Genomic DNA, 19267 nt, shown 5'->3' on the forward strand with positions numbered 1-19267 from the left:
AGTAAACTAGCAAGAAATATAAAAACTGACAGTAAAAGCTTCTACAAGTATATAAAATGGAAGAGGGTAGCTAAAGTAAACATTGGTCCCTTAGAGGATGAGACTGGGGAAATAATAATGGAAAACAAGGAAATGGCAGAGGAATTGAACAGATATTTTCTATCTGTCTTCACAGTAGAAGACACTAATAACATACCAATAATAGTAGAAAATTAAGGGGCAAAGGGGAGGTAGGAAATAAAAACAATCACTATCACTAGAGAAAAAGTACTAGGTAAACTAATGGGTCTAAAGGCTGACAAGTCCCCTGGACCTGATGGCTTGCATCCGAGGGTCTTAAAGGAAGTGGCTACAGAGATAGTGGATGCATTGGTTGTAATCTTCCAGAATTCACTAGATTCTGGAAATGTCCCAGCAGATTGGAAAACCGCAAACGTAACACACCTATTCAAGGAGGGAGCGAGACAGAAAGCAGGTAACTATAGACCAGTTAGCCTAACATCTGTCATTGGGAAAATGCTAGAATCCATCATTAAGGAAATAGTAGCAGGACATTTGGAGACTCATAATACAATCAAGGAGAGTCGACATGGTTTTATAAAGGGGAAATCATGTCTGACAAATTTATTAGAGTTCTTTGAGGAAGTAATGGGCAGGGTGGATAAAGGGGAACCAATGGATGCAGTATATTTGGATTTCCGGAAGGCATTCGATAAGGTGCCACATAAAAGATTACTGCACAAGATAAGAGCTCATGGTGTTGGGGGTAATATACTGGCATGGATAGAGGATTGGCTAACAAACAGAAAACAAAGAGTCGAGATAAAAGGGTCATTTTCAAAATGGCAATCTGTAACTAGTGGGGTGCTGCAGGGATCAGTGCTGGGGCCTCAACTATTTACAATATATATCAATGACTTGGATGAAGGAACAGAGTATCTTGTGGCCAAATTTTCTGATGATACAAAGATAGGTGGAAAAGCAAGTTGTGATGAGGACACAAAGGGGTCAATTTTAGGATGGCCGAGCGGGTGCGTTCTGGCGGGGGGGGGTTCCTAAAATTGGAGAATCCTGGAACGGGTCCGGAGCCCGGCTCTAACCCGCCCACTTCCGGGTTCCCCAATGAGGCGAATCGGTGCCCGCGTAGTCCCCGCATGTGGGACTCCCACCGGCAATTAAAGCTGGCAGGATGACAGTTTAGATAGGTAGGGAGGTACTTGAGCTCATTGACAGACCTCATTGGAAAGAGATTTTAGCAGGGATGTGATTTTGGACTCTCCTCAGCATGTTTTCCATGCTGTTGTTGGTGACATGTTTCAGTCAGCAGCCATTGGGAGATGCAGAGGATTCCTTGACAGTTGGGGGGGAATTCATTGCAACAGGGCACTCTGTCACCTCAGACAAAGTTTTGCCTGCCACACCGTTGTCTCCACACTCAAAATTATTACATCATACCCTAAACTCTGCTGTCCAAACACATTTACCTACTTTGTGGACCCCTCACACTCACACCGTCAGGATGGGGGGGGGGGTTTCCATTGCTGCATTCATCACTCCATTGGAGGACGACCAACATCACCAGCCTCGCCAGGCACGCTGTCCACCTACGCCACGTGGAGCTACACAACACAGTGCTGCGCAACAGGCACCTGCGCAAAGAAGTTGTGCAACTACACATACACCCACTGTAGGGTGACCCAATGGGTGGCATCAAGGGTGTTCATGGATAACCACATGAAAGGGCCTTATTGCACAAGCCAGTCAAGAATGGCCAAGACGTGGCAGTAGTGGTGACAATATAATATGTAATGTGAGTTGATCAGAAATCAAATATAAGTAAAAACCACGACAAACCCTCAAACACCCTTGTGCATCCCCTTCATGCTCACAACACGTTTGCCTTATGCTTCCTACTACACATACGTGATGCATGCCCTGTGACTGCAGCAAAGGTAGTGGCAGGTTGGGTGAGGCTGACCGTGAAAGGGACGCATGAGAGTGAGTATGAGTCAGAGCCATGAGATTGTATGAGGATTGGGTTGAGTGGTAGTGGTGGGATGAGTACTGGCGAGGTGAGGAAGTGCAGGTAAGATGAGGATGAGGGTTCAGTGGGTGTGAGGAGTGATGTGATAGAGTAGTGTGGCAGTGCAGAAGGAGGTGTGGGGTGGGGGCGGTGATGCGGCAGATGGAGTGTAGGGGAATGAGTAAGAGTACTCACTTCGGCTGACCTGGTTAGGTCATTGAAGCGCCTCCTGCACTGTATGCAGGTGCGTGATATGTTGGTGGTGCTGGTGACCTCCTCTGCCACCTTGAGCCAGGCCTTTGCAGTGGCAGAGGCAGGCCACTTCCTCCCGTCCGCCGGGTGGAAGATCTCCCTCTTCCTCCTCACCCCATCCAGTAAGACCTGGAGTGAGGCATCATTAAACCTGGGAGGAACCTTCCCCCTGGGCTGCTCCATGCTGTAATTTTGCCTATTTTCTGCAGCATCAGTCAGTGGAGGACTGCCCCTTTAAATAGGGCTCCTCCAGCTGACAGCGTATGATGCGGGTGTGCAGTCCGCCCGCTGCGCTGCTTTCCAGCACGAAACCCAGAAGCCAAGGTAAGTGGCTTCAATTTACTTACGATTGCGTGCCAAACCCACCGATTTCATTGGGCGCGTAGTCAACCCCCCGTTGCCAACCCGCCTCCCTCCTAATATCGGGCCCAAAGTGTCTGCAAAGGGATATTGACAGGTTAAGCGAATGGGCAAAAATTTGGCAGATGAAATATAATGTGGGAAAATGTGAAGTCATCCACTTTGGGAGGAAAAATAAAAAAAAAAAATATTATTTGAATGGAGAAATATTACAAAATGCTGCAGTACAGAGGGATCTGGGTGTCCTCGTACATGAAACACAAAAAGTCAACATATAGGTACAGCAGGTAATCCGGAAGACAAACGGAATATTGGCCTTTATTTCTAGGGGGATGGAGTGTAATAGCAGGGAAGTCATGCTACAACTGTACAGGGTGCCGGTGAGACCACACCTGGAGTACTGCGTACAGTTCTGGTGCCCTTATTTAAGAAAGGACATACTTGCATTGGAGGCAGTTCAGAGAAGGTTCACTAGGTTGATTCCGGGTATGGAAGGGTTGTCTTATGAGGAAAGATTGAACAGGTTGGGTCTATACTCATTGGAGTTTAGAAGAATGAGAGGAGATCTTATTGAAACATACAAGATTCTGAGGGGACTCGATTGGGTAGATGCTGAGAGGATGTTACCCCTCGTGGGGGGACCTAAAACTGGGGGGCATAGTCTCAGAATAAGTCCGTTTAAGACGGAAATGAGGGGGAACTTCTTCTCCCAGAGGGTCGTGAATCTTTGGAATTCTTCACCCCAAAAAGCTGTGGAGGCTGAGTCATTGAATACATTCAAGGCTGAGTTAGACAAATTTTTGATCAGCAAGGGAGTCAAAGGATATGGGGAAAGGGCGGGAAAGTGGAGTTGAGATAAAAATCAGATCAGCCATGATCTCATTAAATGGCGGAGCAGGCTTGAGGGGCCAAATGGCCTACTCCTGCTCCTATCTCTTATGGTCTTATGGATATCGCTGGCTGTAATCAGTGGAATCAATGGACCAGCGCCAACTTGCTCATCTGCCCAGCTGGAAAGTAACTAATATCGTCACAAAACAGGTACGCTTAAAAATACCAGGTCTAAACTAAGTAATAGAGCAGTAAGTCTTAATGACTGCCAAACAACTAAAAATTAACTTTTAAAAATGTGGAGTCTCATGACTCCTTATTTTAATAGTTTTTGGTCATTAAAAAATAAACATTTTTTTTTAACTTTTCCTTTCTGTCTCTTTTATTAATTCGATTATTTCTTCCTCTCTTTTTTTCACTGTCGATAACTGTTTTTACAAATGATTTTAGTGTTGTACCTTTTACTTCCTGGATTATACGTTCCAGCTTGTCAGAAATGCTACAATCTGATTGGTCGAGGGGAGAGATCGATCCTCTCGATTCTCCAGGGTCCTAGCTTGGCTAGAGCTAATGCTAATGCTAATGCTAATGCTGGGTTTTTCTCCACTTCTGATTAGAAGTGCACCCAGTAAGTTGGTAGGTTAGTATAAATCTGTAGAGTGGCGAGCACTGTTGGTTCGCTGCTCCGAGCAATTTCAGGACGTGCCCTAGGCAATGTGATTTTTGTGAGCTTTCCGTGGAGTATTCCTTTAAACATTATATAAACTGAGCCATTTCAACCCTCCCAAATAGAACTTGATTTAACAGTGAATGACAGAGTTAGTATGTTCGTTGAAGGATCCGAAGCATGAGTTTTTTTAAAAAGTGGTTCTGGTTCCTGTAGTTGAATAACTGTGACTACATAAGTCACAAGGATAGAAATATGAAAAAAAATTCACAGTATTCCCAGACCACGTTTGTTGAAATAACATTTAAACATATAGTTAAAAAAAATTCTTCTAGCTTAAATAGCAGTTTTGAAAAGCATACACCCTCTATCCCCAAAATGACAGTTGCATGAGGCTGAAGCTGCAAGTTACCAATGTACAGCATGAAATAATTACTTTACAACAGAACTTGAATAAATTTTGAATAATATTTAAAAGTAGAAAATCATATTAACTGTTTTTATTTTTGTATATGGCACAGAAATGTTACCAACCTTCTCAAAGGATCACTAAGAATAACATACCTCCATTTTTGCCTATCTGTCGAAAGCACCGCCAGAACATTCGTATAAATGAAGCTCTATTGTAAGGGGTGGCTTTGATGAAACTGAACTCACGAAACAAAATGTGACTTCCATGTTGGACACTGCTAAAACTAAACAGAAAAGAAACAATATTAATTATGGTTCATACATTCAAACAACTAAGCAATTTCATTCATTACTGAGATTGAATGGGATAGCAGCAAATCAAACAGCATTGTCTGGTGGGAAAGCTTTTAACTTATAGGGATATTACAAAATATACTGCAATGTGAAAAACTCATGATAATTATACAACCTGCTTTTCCCCTATTGCATGCAGTTCTGGGCATCCCACTTTTGGAAGGATCCTAGAGTCATAGTACAGTGATAATTCACTAGAACGATACCAGGAATGAGGTTATAGTTATGAAGAAAGACTCATAAAATGTGGCTTTGCTCACTGGAACAGATAAGGTTAAGGGGGGATTTAAAAGAAGTTTTCAAAATTCTGAAAGGTTTTGACAGGGTAAACAGTGAAATTGTTTGCACTGGTTGGTGAATTGGTAATAAGATGGCTTAGAATCAGGATTATTACTAGAAGAGGGAAGGGGGTAGTTAGAAGAATTTTTTTCACATAATTATGAGAACATGGAATGCTTTACCACAAGTGGTAAATTGAGTAAGTATTTGAAAAGGAAGAATATAAAAGGAAAGCAGAAAAGGGCAGAGAAATGGGATTAGAGCAGGTAATGTCAGTTGAGGAGCTAGCACCAGAATGGGTATGATGGGCCAATTGACCTCCTCCTACATTGTGATTTCTACACTGTTTAAGAAAACATATAACTGGAGTAAATCAGTTAGTACAACAAAAAGATTCAGTAAGGGTTAATATTTTTCTTTTACCAATTTCTCTCATTACCCAAACAAAAGCAAAATACTGTGGATGCTGGAAATCTGAAATAAAAACAGAAAATGCTGGAAAGATTCAGAACCTTTTGTTGCCCTTCCTCAACTGAGTTGACGACTGAAACTAGGAAATGTTTCCATGAACGCAGACAGCCTTCCCATATCTCACTGAAGGGATGGGGGAGGGGGGCCATCACAGCTGAGCTCAATCCGGTCCCCATCAAATGTCCACATCTGTACATGACACTGTGGGAATTTGTAGTGTCACTACCACCACTAAATAACAGTACACATCTGGGACTTTGCTTGTCACATGACTCAGCACCATACCATGCAATGCATTTATCCACTGACAGATCAGGGGAGCTAGCTGGCAAATAATAATAGCTTCATTCTTTGAGCTTTGCTACACTTTGGTTCTTTTCTTCCCTGATTACAATTATGTTAAAATAATAAATCCAGGGTATATTCAGTTATCTGAGTGATTCAGTGTTTTTATTATCATAAATTATATTGAATTGTAATTGTTTTCACATGGGGCAATCTTTCATCAATATGGTAGTGCGATCATCTCAAAATATTAACACGCACAAAAATATTTTCACTAGAATTCAAGACCGCACATTAAATAAGTGAGATAAAACTTAAAAAACCTCTGTTCACAACCTGCTATCGTGCTCAAGAGTCAACATTAACTCTGAGATTTTTATACTTCTAACATTATTCTGGTATGACAGAGGTGCTAAGCTCATATTTCTATACGTCTGTCACGTTTAGTGTAAGAAAACAATATCATGGCTTAAAAATTATCCCCTGAAAACTGACCTTTAAAAGCATATCTTGTCACTGCATATAATCTTTATATTTTGCTATCAAAACATGATTTAGTATGAATTGACTGCATACGTATGCACCAGGAACCATAGTGGGAAGTCTGCACTGAGAATACATGTGCGAACAATAACAACAAATGCTATCCAAAGTGGATTCAAGAAAATGGTGGGTAAGAGGATGACTAGGGAAAAAATAGGGCTCATTAGGGACAAAAATGGCAATGTGTGTGTGGAGCCGGCAGATGTAGGAGGGGTTCTAAATGAATTTTTTGCATCTGTTTTCACTATGGAGAAGGACGATGTAGACATAGAAATACGGCAGGGGGACTGTGATATACTCGAACATATTAACATCGAGCGGGAGGAGGTATTGGCGGTTTTAGCAGGCCTAAAAATGGATAAATCCCCAGGCCCGGACGAAATGTATCCCAGGCTACTGTGTGAGGCAAAGGAGGAGATTGCGGGGGCTCTAACACATATATTCAGAACCTCTCTGGCCACAGGGGATGTGCCAGAGGACTGGAGAACCGCTAATGTAGTACCATTATTCAAGAAGGGGAGTAGGGAAAAACCGGGGAACTACAGGCCAGTGAGCCTAACATCAGTGGTAGGAAAATTATTGGAAAAAATTCTGAAGGACAAAATTAGTCTCCACTTGGAGAAGCAAGGATTAATCAGGGATAGTCAACATGGCTTTGTCAAGGGAAGATCATGTCTGACTAATTTGATTGAATTTTTTGAGGGGGTGTGGATGAGGGTAACGCAGTGGATGTGGTATACATGGATTTCAGTAAGGCCTTCGATAAAGTCCCCCACAGGAGACTGGTCAAGAAGGTACGAGCCCATGGAATCCAGGGTGCCTTGGCACTTTGGATACAAAACTGGCTTAGTGGCAGAAGGCAGAGGGTGATGGTCGAAGGTTGTTTTTGTGACTGGAAGCCTGTGGCCAGTGGGGTACCACAGGGATCGGTGCTGGGTCCCTTGCTGTTTGTGGTCTACATTAATGACTTGGATATGAATGTAAAAGGTATGATCAGTAAGTTCGCTGATGATACAAAAATTGGTAGGGTGGTAAATAGCGAGGAGGATAGCCTCAGTCTGCAGGACGATATAGATGGGTTGGTCAGATGGGCGGAACAGTGGCAAATGGAATTTAACCCGGGAAAGTGCGAGGTGATGCACTTTGGAGGGACTAACAAGGCAAGGGAATACACAATGAATGGGAGGACCCTAGGCAAGACAGAGGGTCAGAGGGATCTTGGTGTGCAAGTTCACAGATCCCTGAAGGCGGCGGAACAGGTAGATAAGGTGGTAAAGAAGGCATATGGGATACTTGCCTTTATTAGCCGAGGCATAGAATATAAGAGCAAGGAGGTTATGATGGAGCTGTATAAAACACTGGTTAGGCCACAGCTGGAGTACTGTGTGCAGTTCTGGTCGCCACACTACAGGAAGGATGTGATCGCTTTGGAGAGGGTGCAGAGGAGATTCACCAGGATGTTACCAGGGCTGGAGCGCTTCAGCTATGAAGAGAGACTGGGAAGATTGGGTTTGTTTTCCTTGGAGCAGAGGAGGCTGAGGGGGGACATGATTGAGGTGTACAAAATTATGAGGGGCACAGATAGGATGGATACTAAGGAGCTTTTTCCCTTCGTTGAGGGTTCTATAACAAGGGGACATAGATTCAAGGTAAAAGGCGGGAGGTTTAGAGGGGATTTGAGAAAGAACGTTTTCACTCAGAGGGTGGTTGGAGTCTGGAACTCACTGCCTGAAAGGGTTGTGGAGGCAGGAACCCTCACAACATTCAAGAAGCATTTGGATGAGCACTTGAAATGCCATAGCATACAAGGCTACGGACCAAATGCTGGAATATGGGATTAGAGTAGACAGGGCTTGATGGCCGGCGCGGACACGATGGGCCGAAGGGCCTCTATCCGTGCTGTATAACTCTATGACTCTAACACAAATGTCTTAAGTTATAAAGAAAAAACAAACAGAAAAACTTTTCAATGAAGAAAGCTGAATATCAACAGGCACCAGTAAATGAGCTAATGCTGGGATTAAGTGATCTTGAAATATAAGACAGTAGTGATAAAATCAGTACATGTCAGCATAAGGCCACACTGGGCTAGGTGAAGACAGATGTAATGCAAACCTACTGCAATTCATATTAGTGGAATCATAAAAGATTTAAAACACAAGGACATTTCATTTAAGGGGCTATTACATTGTAAATGAACAAACATGAAGTTCAAAGTCCTTTTTATTCAGCTTTGAAATGTTTTATTAAGAATGGTTTGCCTTTTGTAGTTTAACTTTAGTCAGCATTCTTTTACACTGCAGCTGGATGGAAAGATCAAACAGAACCCACACCTAAAACTTTCTTACTGCTCTCATTTGTGTAACAAGAACTTTTTAATTCTTCAGTAAACTTTTTAATCTTCATCTGAATCTGTTCTGAGATTTTGAACACACAAAAACTGAATAAAAATTCACAGTAATTCATCCATATCAGTGATTTCCTTCCTGTATTTCTTTCAACCTTATAAAGGCAAATTCACAAGAATACAACATCTATGTCAGTGATTTCCTATATTTATATCATTGATTCGTAGAATCTTACAGCACAGAAGGAGGCCATTTGGTCCATCGTGCCTTTGCCGGCTCTTTGAAAGAGCTATCCAATTAGTCCCAATCCCCTGCTCTTTCCCCATAGCCCTGCAAACTTTTCCTTTTCAAGGCTATGTTGGCCTTTATTGCAAGGGGGTTGGAGTACAAGAGTAAGAAAGTCTTACTACAATTGTACAGGGCTTTGGTGAGACCTCACTTGGAGTACTGCGTACAGTTTTGGTCTCCTTATCTAAGGAAGGATATACTTGCCTTAGAGGCGGTGCAAGGAAGGTTCACTAGATTAATTCCTGGGATAAGAGGGTTGTCCTATGAGGAGAGATTGGGTATAATGAGCCTATACTCTCTGGAGTTTAGAAGAATGAGGGGTGATCTCATTGAAACATATAAGATTATGAGGGGGCTTGACAGCGTAGATGCTGAGAGGCTGTTTCCCCTGGCTGGAGAGTCCAAAACTAGGGGGCATAGTTGCAGAATGAGGGGTCGGCCATTTAAGACTGAGATGAGGAGGAATTTCTTCACTCAGAGGGTTGTGAATCTTTGGAATTCTCTACCCCAGAGGGCTGTGGATGCTGAGTCATTGAATATGTTCAAGGCTGAGATAGATAGATTTTTGGACTCTAGGGGAATCAAGGGATATGGGAATCAGGTAGGAAAGTGGAGTTGAGGTCGAAGATCAGCCATGATCTCATTGAATGGCGGAGCAGGCTCGAGAGGCCGTATGGCCTATTCCTGCTCTTATTTCTTATGTTCTTCTATGTTCAATTCTATTTTGAAAGTTACTGCTGAATCTGCTTCCACCACCCTTTCAGGTAGTGCAGTCCAGATCATAACTCACTACATAAAAAAATTCTCCTGATCTCCCGCCTGGTTCTTTTGCCAATTATATTAAATCTGTGTCCTCTGGTTATTGACCCTTCTGCCAGAGGTAACAGTTTCTCTCTATCTACTCTATCAAAACCTTTCATAATTTTGAACACCTCTATTAAATCTCCCCTTAACCTTCTCTGCTCCAAGGAGAACAATCCCAGCTTCTCTAATCTCTCCACATAACTGGTGTCCCTCATCTATGGTACCATCCAATAAATCTCCTCTGCACCCTCTCCAAGGCTTTGACATACCTCCCAAAATGTGGTGCCCAGAATTGGGCAGAATACTCCAGCTGAAGCCTAACCAGTGATTTAGAAAGGTTTAGCTTTTGTATTCTATGCCTCTATTTATAAAGCCCAGGATCCCGTATGTTTTTTTTTTAAACAGCCTTATCAACTTGTCCTGGCACCTTCAAAGATTTGTGTCTGTGAAATTAAGAATAGAGGCCAATATATCATTCTGTGAGGTGGCAGCATGCATTACACTCCTGGATGTTGAGGCATCGGTCAGCAGAAATGTACTATTCATCTGTCCACTTACAGTCTCTCTGAACCATTCCAAACAGATAACATACAAGATGCACATATACAACCACTTAGGTATACACCAAGAAGGATCTGACAGTAGGAGGATTAAATTCACCATATGGAACACATTATTCAGAGTAAAATTTGCAAATTAACAACATTTCCTTAAATATTGTCATGTGTGATATTTCTGTTGTATTGCATGTATACTTTCGCAGACTAAACTTACATCAATAAAATTATTGCACACTATCCTGACTTGTGTTTTTTTAAATGTTCTTGGGATGTGGGCAACATTGGCAAGCCAAATATTTATTGCCCATCCCTAGTTGCCATGAAGGCATTATGAATCAATAACAGTATGGAACTAGAGTCATGTGTAGGCCAGAATGTGCATTGGTGCTAACCCTGGTAGTAATTACAAGATTGCAAATTGGCACTACAGTGTGGTGAGTTTTCCTGGCATAGTTCCATCTGCTTGCTTGGTGTGCATTTTCAAGGGCAGTCTGAAATACAATGGAATACTGTATTTTCCTCCCTTATTAAAAGTCAATTTATCAACAAAATAGAGAAGCATAGATCAGACTAATTGCTCCTGAAGTAACAGTATCCAATTAATAGTACACATCCTGCACAAATGTTTCCCCTTCAGCATTACCGCATTCAGCTTGTGAAGTTAACAACCTCACAGTATTATTCCAGTAAGCTGCATGTCTCTTGGGTATTCTGTCCTTTGTAGTGGACAGCGTGTAAAATCTTCTCATATGTTAAATACTTTGTATCAAGTTCTCTAGGAACCCAGTAGCCCCAGCAATCGTTGCCCGTTGACACTTTCAGGAGAGGACCCAAATTATAATCATCATAATTTTGGGTTACCACAAGGTATTTGTGATCTGTTCCAGGGTTCTAATTCTGGCACCATAATGAGATATAGCTAGGACTTACACTGACCTTCGTGTTTTTTCCCAATGTTCAATTCAATCATCTCAAGGTCGAAGTTGTATATTAAATGAAGTGATGCCTGTCTCGTGGAGTCGTCGCCAATGCAGCCCTGCAAAGCCTGAGGAGGTGCATTAAGGGATGATATTGGCAGAGTGTAGGAAGTCTGAATCCCTGAGGATTTCTGAGTCAAAACATGCATTTGCCACACGTAGTGCGCACGTTCAAATGGTTGGCATCTATGAAGAAGGTATTTTCACATCTGTAGGCAACTTAATCATATTCAAATATACATAAATGATCTGGATTCAGGTAAAGGGGCACACAATGGGGAGAGTGGTTACTGTGAAGAGGACAGTAAGTGACTTCAAGAGGACACGGGCAGGTTAGTAGATAAGACAGAAAGATGTCGCAGGTAAGTTAATGTGGCGAAACGTGAGGCAATATATTTTCGAATAAGAATAAGGAGAGGAAATTTGCGCAAAGTGGTGAAACTTTAAAAGAAGTAGAACAGCAGAGACACTTAAAGATTTGTGTAACTGAACCCCTAAGAGTGGGAGGACAAGTTGATAAAAAATACCATATGGGATCCTAGGTTTTATAAATAGAGGCACGGGCTACAAAAGCAAAGAGGTAATGCAAGACTTGAACAAATTATTGGTTACGCTGCAGTCAGAACATTGTGTCCAGTTTTGGCCACTCTACTTTAGGAACGATTTCAAGGCCATGGGGAGGGTGCAGAAGAGATTTACTAAGATAATGCCAGGAACAAGAGGCTTTATTTAGGAGAGATGAGAAAAATTGGGGCTCCTTTCATTACAGCAGAAAAGAGTTGATCTGATAGAGCAGTGCTGTCTAACAGAAATAGTTGCCTAGCCACAGGTGTAGCTACAGCGACAACGTTTTAGCCACATGCATTAGTTTTAGTAGAAAATGCCATATCCACAATATGGGTAAACGGGCTTCACATATATATTTACCTAACAAATATCTATCATCATTCAGTGCGAAACTTTGTAGTCTTTCTCTTTCACCAAAGTTTAGAATTCTGGTATGAATTTATCAGACACAACATATCTTAGTGCAGCTTCTGGGTTTTTGTCCAGCAGTTGCGAGCAGTATTTTGACTTCATCAGAACGAATGCTGAGAACAGTGTCTAGCACAATGAGACACACCAGACCCGCTCCTGCTCTCCATCCAGAACACAGATGGATGCTGCTTGCTTTTTGCCACCATGTGTCCTGTTGAAGCCTCTCATTCTTGGTTAGGCTTTCTTTGTTCTGTCGGTTATTTTGATTGGTCGAGCTGACCACGATGACAGCTCCCCTCTCCATACAATGTTGCTGGTGTTTCCGTGGTGCTAAAGTAAGGTGTTTTCACCCGTGTTACACTATTTTAGCAAATAACCAGTAAGCAGGAACCAAAGAAGTAAAGTACATATAACAATCAAAAAACACTCAGACACCATTTTATCAGCAAACTCACAAAAAGTTTAAAGTACATACATGCATACACCGTGCAAATATAAGCATTGAGACCACATGCCTAACGACGGTGTCTATTATTCATTTTTTATTTACTGATCAAAAATTCAATTAGCTACATCTGGATTCCTAATTAACCACATGTGGCTGGTGGCTAATGTATTGAGCATCACTGTGATGAAGGTGCTCAAAATTTTGAAAGGTTTTCATTTGATAAATAGGCAAAAACCATGGTCAGTGAGGGCATAAAACTAACATCATCACCAAAAGAACAAAGGGGGAGGTTAGAATAATTTTTTTTTATGCAGAGGGTTGTTGAGACATGGATTGTCCTACCAGAGACAGTGTTGGGAAAGGGATCTATAACAGCCTTTAAAAAGGACGTGGATAAATATTTGAAAAAGAAAAACTTACAAGGTAATAAAGAAAGGGCAGGGGAATGGGACTAAGTAGACAGTTCTTTCAGAGAGCTGGCATAGTTAGGATGAGCTAAATAGCCTCCCTCTGTGCTGTAAAATTCTATGATTTTAAGTCAGTGAACCTGTTCTTACTGTCATGGATGTTAATTGTATCCATGTGATTTATATCAATTAGTGTTAATTGTATTCAAGTGGTGCATATCAATTGGGACCTCTCTTGTATCCATTTATAAGAGAGCTGATCTAGGGTGTGATGTGGGTGTAATGTTGTGCTCTGTGAATAAAGGCTTGGATGCAACATAATACTAGGTTCTAGTATTCTATCCTTCACCACCTGGTTATCCAATTTATAACAGTAGATACAGCTCTTGTGCCACTTCCAAATTGATGTTCTTGGTCAGTAAATTCTGTGAAAGGGATAATGCCACATCTTCCAAATTCTTATTTTTTTTCTATTTCCTCTCAGCTGCTGTTGGGTTTTTTTATACCAAAAGGTACACTTTGTTCACCTGAAACAATGCTGTTACTGACTAACATAACTAATGGAGTCTACGTGTACAAAATGATTACAACACTGATTCATAGTACACTGGAACAAAATGTAGAAAATGTCTTGCTAGCTTATTTTTGTCACGTCAACACCCAATAATTGGTATTTTAATCATTGTCCACTGACACACTGTTGAATTCACTGCGATAAGCCAAAAGTAAGACTTCTATTTAAAGTTAAGTAGTACCACAGACAAGATAATTCTGGTCTTCAATTTTTAGGAAGGCTTCTGAATTAAAATAGGCAAAAAGATTGTGGAGACATTCCGTAAAAAGACAAATTCAGACAATATGATGTTAAATATATATCAAGCAGAGAATTGAAAACAAAGATTTTTGAAGTTTAGAAAAAAATCTCACATTCTGATTAAAGAGTAGCCATTATTTTTGTTGAACTGACAACACAATTTTGAATATGAAGAGCATCCTTCCCTATCTCTGTAACCTTCTCCAGTCCTACAACCCTCCAAGATCTCTTTAATTCTGGCCTCTTGCGCATCCCTGATTTTAATCACTCCACCATTGGCGGCAGTGCCTTCAGCTGCCTAGGCCCTAAGCTCTGGGATTCCCTCCCTAAACCTCTCTGCCTCTCTACCTTGCTCCTTCTTAGAACCTACCTCTTTGACCAAGCTTTTGATGACCTGTCCTAACATCTCCTTATATGGCTCGGTGTCAAATTTTGTTTGCTAATCGTTCCTGTGAAGTGCCTATGGATGTTTTACTACGTTAAAATTGCCAAATAAATGCAAGTTGTTGTGATTGTTGTTATAAAGTTATCAATAATGCCACTATCTCTTATGAAGCCACTCAATCTTGGATTCTAAGAACCATGATCAGAATGAGGGTGCGACCTATGGGTCTGCACTGATAATAAATAGAAACTCCAACTTTTCTAATTTCAGGAGTTGTCATCAATTCTCTAAGTTTTGAAGTATATTATGGAGGCTGTAAATTACTACACCTGCCATAAAAACTGGTTTATAAATCATATCAGTTAGAAAAGTCTCACCCACATCCTTTATAGCGAACAAGAAGACATTGTTCACATTGGTGTTTATCATACTTCCAAATTTTCAGGTTATAAAAGACTTGAGTGAATTTACAGTTTATGTAATAGGTTTTGTAATAATTACTAAGTTGGTCCTCCTCTTCTACCCTCATTGTGAAACAGGATGTTTTGAAGTTACCAAATATTATAGTAATAAAAAATGATTATGTTCAGCCTCTTCTAAACTGGTAAGTGAGTTTAAAGCCAAGGTTGTTTTTGAACTTTACTGCTGTTAAATTTAAAAGATCCCTCGGACTTTAGGCTGAAGAAATAACAAGTTTAACAGTTTAACCAAAATCCTCTAATGTAGGGCATTTTTCCCCAAACATTGTCATAAACTAGAAGCTCTCCAGCTTTCTTCACTGATTTGTGAGTTGGAAGTTAATCAGAATCATAGCAAGCTCAGCTTCAGGCCCAGTCCCTGTTTACTGTGGGTTTTTTTAAAACCAAATCCTGCATGGTTTGATTGAGGTAATAAATCAGTTTTAGTTTTCATGAATCATAATATAGGTAGATGGCTTACATGCTTTCAAGTAGCCAGTTGAAAGTGTGGTACTATAGACAAAACTTTTTTTGTGAATCTGTAAACTTTGAAATCTTTGGTAATAAAACAGTGATTTAATTGGTTCAAAAAATAGACACTCTTTCCATAGCTTCATTAGATCAAATAGAAAAAAAACACACCCATTGTGCAAAAATATCCACAATGCATTGGAAGAAGAGTTCTGACAAAAGACTAACTCCGACAATTTTTCGTAATGGGAATAATTAGCAAATTCTAATCTGTTGGTGACCGTGACTTTTTATTGAGAACATCATTACTAAGCATGGTTGAAATGCTTCCAAAAAAATCTTCTAAATTCAGACAAAATGATCTCTTACTAGAACTGTAAAAACACAGATGTTTGTTTTTCTCTACCACATCATGTAACAAAAGGTATTTTTTTACATGTGGTAATAGCACAACAGAGAGGCTATAACTGGCAGCCAAGTACACTTAGATCTCATTTGATCCTAATATGACATCACCTCCAATGCTGTAGAAAATCACTACATTCATTATAGACACAGGCTGCAGAAATGAGTTATAAAATCAGACAAGAATATTCCTTTAATCCCTATAAGGCTTTAGGCTACTATCGGCATTTTCTACTAATCTTAGAATCTTTTTTTTTAGGACTGCATAACATTTCAAAGCTGCTGTAACTCATTATATTGGGATATCATTCATTTCAATTACACAAGAAATAAATTGGCAAAAATCTCCTCTAGATATTAATCAGTGCACTTTAAACCTATGGGATAAAATAGTGTATTCCAGCTGTCAAATGAAAAAAGTTGACGTCTTTTTTTCCAAAATGATATTCATCAAAATATAATAGCCCACTAACTTGTGCCAGCGCAATGAACTCCAATCTTGATTGTCCTCTGAATTTAATTCCCATTAATGGAGTGTTGTATCCAATTCTGGGCACCACACTTTAGGAAGGATGTCACTGCCTTGGAGAAGGTGCAGAGGAGGTTTACTAGCCTAGTACCAGGGATGAGGGGCTTCAGTTATGTGGAGAGACTAGAGAAGCTGGGATAGTTCTCCTTAGAACAGAGAAGGTTATCGGGGGATTTAATAGGTGTTCAAAATTATTAAGGGTTTTGATAGAGTAAATAAGGAGGAACTGTTTCCACTGGCAGGAGGGTCGGTAACCAGAGGACACAGATATAAGATAATTGGTAAAAGAATCGGGGGGAGATCAGAAGAAATTTTTTTATGCAGCGAGTTGTTATGATCTGGAATGCACTGCCTGAAAGGGTGTTGAAAGCAGATTCAGTAGTAATTTTCAAAACGGAATTGGATAAATACTTGAAAAGGAAAAATCTGAAGGGGTATGGGGAAAGAGCAGATGAATGGGACTAACTGGATAGCTCTTTCAAAGAGCCGGTACAAGCACAATGGGCCGAATGGCCTCCTTCTGTGTTGTATACTTCTATGATTCCATCTACTGCTGAAACCCTCATCCATGTTTTTGTTACCTACAGACTCGACTATTCTGTAGGTAATTCCTGGTCGGCCTCCCATCTTCCACTCTCTATAAACTTGAGCTCATTCAAAACTCTGCTGCCCGTACCCTAACTCACACCAAGTCCCGTTCACCCATCGCCCCTGTGCTCGCTGTGCTACATTGGCTCCAGGTCCACCAATGCATCGATTTTAAAATTCTCATCCTCATGTTCAATACCCTCCATGGCTTCGCCTCACCCTATCTCTGTAATATCCTCCATCCCTCTAACCGTCTTAGGACTCTGCGTTCCTCCAACTCTGGCTTCTTATGCATCCTGCACTTTCTTCACTCCACTATTGGAGGCCGTGCCTTCAGCCATGTAGGCCTTATACTCTGGAACACAGGAACAGAAGGCGGCCATTCAGCCCCTCAAGCCTGCTCCGCCATTCAATTAGATCATGGCTTATCTGTACCTCAACTTCATTTAACCGTCTTTGCTCCATATCCCTCGATACCCTTACCTAACAAAAATCTATCGATCTCAGCCTTAAAAGTTTCAAATGACCCAGCATCCACAGCATTTTGGGGAGAGAGTTCCCGATTTCTACTACTCTTTGTGTGAAGAAGTGCTTCCTGATTTCACTCCTAAAAGGCCTGACTCTAATTTTAAGATTATGCCCCGAAAATTAATTTTAATTAATTTAGGAGTTCTCTTCCTAAATCTCTCCAACTCTCCATCTCTCTCTCCTCCTTTAAGATGCTCCTTAAAACCTAGCGCTTTGACCAAACTTTTAGTTACCCATCTTAGTATCTACTTCTTTAGCTCAGTGTCAAGTTTTATCTGATTACGCTCCTATGAAGCGCTTTGGGGTGTTTTACTACATTAAAGGCGCTATATAAATGCAAGTTGGGGTGTGTCTGTGTGTGTGTGTGAGAATCAGTTCCATTTTAATAAAGAATGCATTTCATTTTCTTGGGTTATTAAATATATCTCAGATCTTTATTAAAACTGTAATTTAATTGTCTGTGTATAGTTTGACAATAGAATTTAATGGGCACAGAATAAGAATGCATAAATAAATAATTTAATGGCATAAAACACTTCATGTGTAAATATGATTTAATTGCCAAACAAAAATACCATCACCCTTCATTTTTCATAGAATCATAGAATGATACAGCAGAGAAGGAGGCCATTCAGCCAATCGTGCCTGTGCCAGTTCTTTGAAAGAGCTGTCCAATTAGTCCCATTCCCCTGCTCTTTCCCCAGAACCCTGCAATGTTTTCCTCTTCAAGTATATATCCAATTCCCTTTTGAAAGTTACCATTGAATCTGCTTCCATCACCCTTTCAGGTCGTGCATTCCAAATCATAAAACTTGCTGCATAAAAAAATTTCAGCATCATTATCCTACACATTAAGGAATTTGAGCCGATATCCCGTATAGCCAAAAATCATGCCAATCACTTGACTTGACAGAACTGCAAAACTGTTTGAATCATAATTCTATCCAAATACTGCTGAACAAAGCTATATTTTATTTTTAAAAATCTTGGGCTATAAATTGGGCCGTGTTGCACCCGTTTTTAGGTGCTACATGGCCTCCTAAGGTCCCGAAATGATGTCTGGAATGCGCGTGCACGCTTCTAGCGTGACGTGCACCGGACACCATCTTGGTAAAGAGTTTGCGCACATGCAGGTAACGAACACCAGTACCATGTAAAGCAAGGAGAATATGCGTTAGATCAGCGTGCAAAGTTGATTTAAAGGGATAGATACCATTTTGGCACTCAACGCAGTGTCTTAACCACGAACAGCTGAACATGTCGTATACGGCTTGGAGGACCCCCCACCAGCGCTATTTAAAGGGACCATGCGGGAGTTAAGGTTAGTTGCTGGTTTATTGCTTCTGGCTGCTGATACATTTGTACCTGTTTTTGGAGGGCTCCTAAACTTGAATACTAGGACTAGAGGACATAGTCTAAAATTTAGAGCCATGGTTGTAGGAGTGAAGTTAGGAAATGCTCCTACATGCAAAGGGTGGTAGAAGTTTGGAACGCTCTTCTGCAAATGGCAGTTGATGCTAGCTCAATTGTTAATTTTAAATCTGAGATTGATAGATTTTTGTTAACCAAGGGAATTAAGGGATATGGAGCTAAGGTAGCTATGTGGAGTTAGATCACAGACCAACCATGATTTCATTGAATGGCGGGTCAGGCTCGAGGGGCTAAATGCCACTGCCAATTGCTGCCTCCCGTTATGCGCCACATTCTCCTGCAAGAAACCGGGAAGTATGTCGGTGAGTGTCCTGCAGGATGTCCGGGTGATGCGCCTGTCATGATTGAATAGCTGCCAGTGTGAGTGACCTG

General features: G+C 40.9%; 1 protein-coding gene across 3 annotated transcripts in view; it reads right to left on the reverse strand.

Moving 5' to 3' along the window:
* The window catches only part of cstpp1 (centriolar satellite-associated tubulin polyglutamylase complex regulator 1), a 291026-nt gene that overhangs the window by 177919 nt on the left and 93840 nt on the right, over positions 1–19267 (reverse strand). For all 3 annotated transcript variants that reach the window (XM_067994058.1, XM_067994057.1, XM_067994056.1), the window contains exon 3: positions 4698–4828. In XM_067994058.1, coding sequence (XP_067850159.1) covers positions 4698–4828 — 131 coding nt within the window. The remainder of the gene's footprint in view (positions 1–4697; positions 4829–19267) is intronic.

Source organism: Heptranchias perlo, chromosome 12, assembly GCF_035084215.1.
Source record: "Heptranchias perlo isolate sHepPer1 chromosome 12, sHepPer1.hap1, whole genome shotgun sequence".
In the NCBI taxonomy this organism is placed as follows: Eukaryota; Metazoa; Chordata; class Chondrichthyes; order Hexanchiformes; family Hexanchidae; genus Heptranchias; species Heptranchias perlo.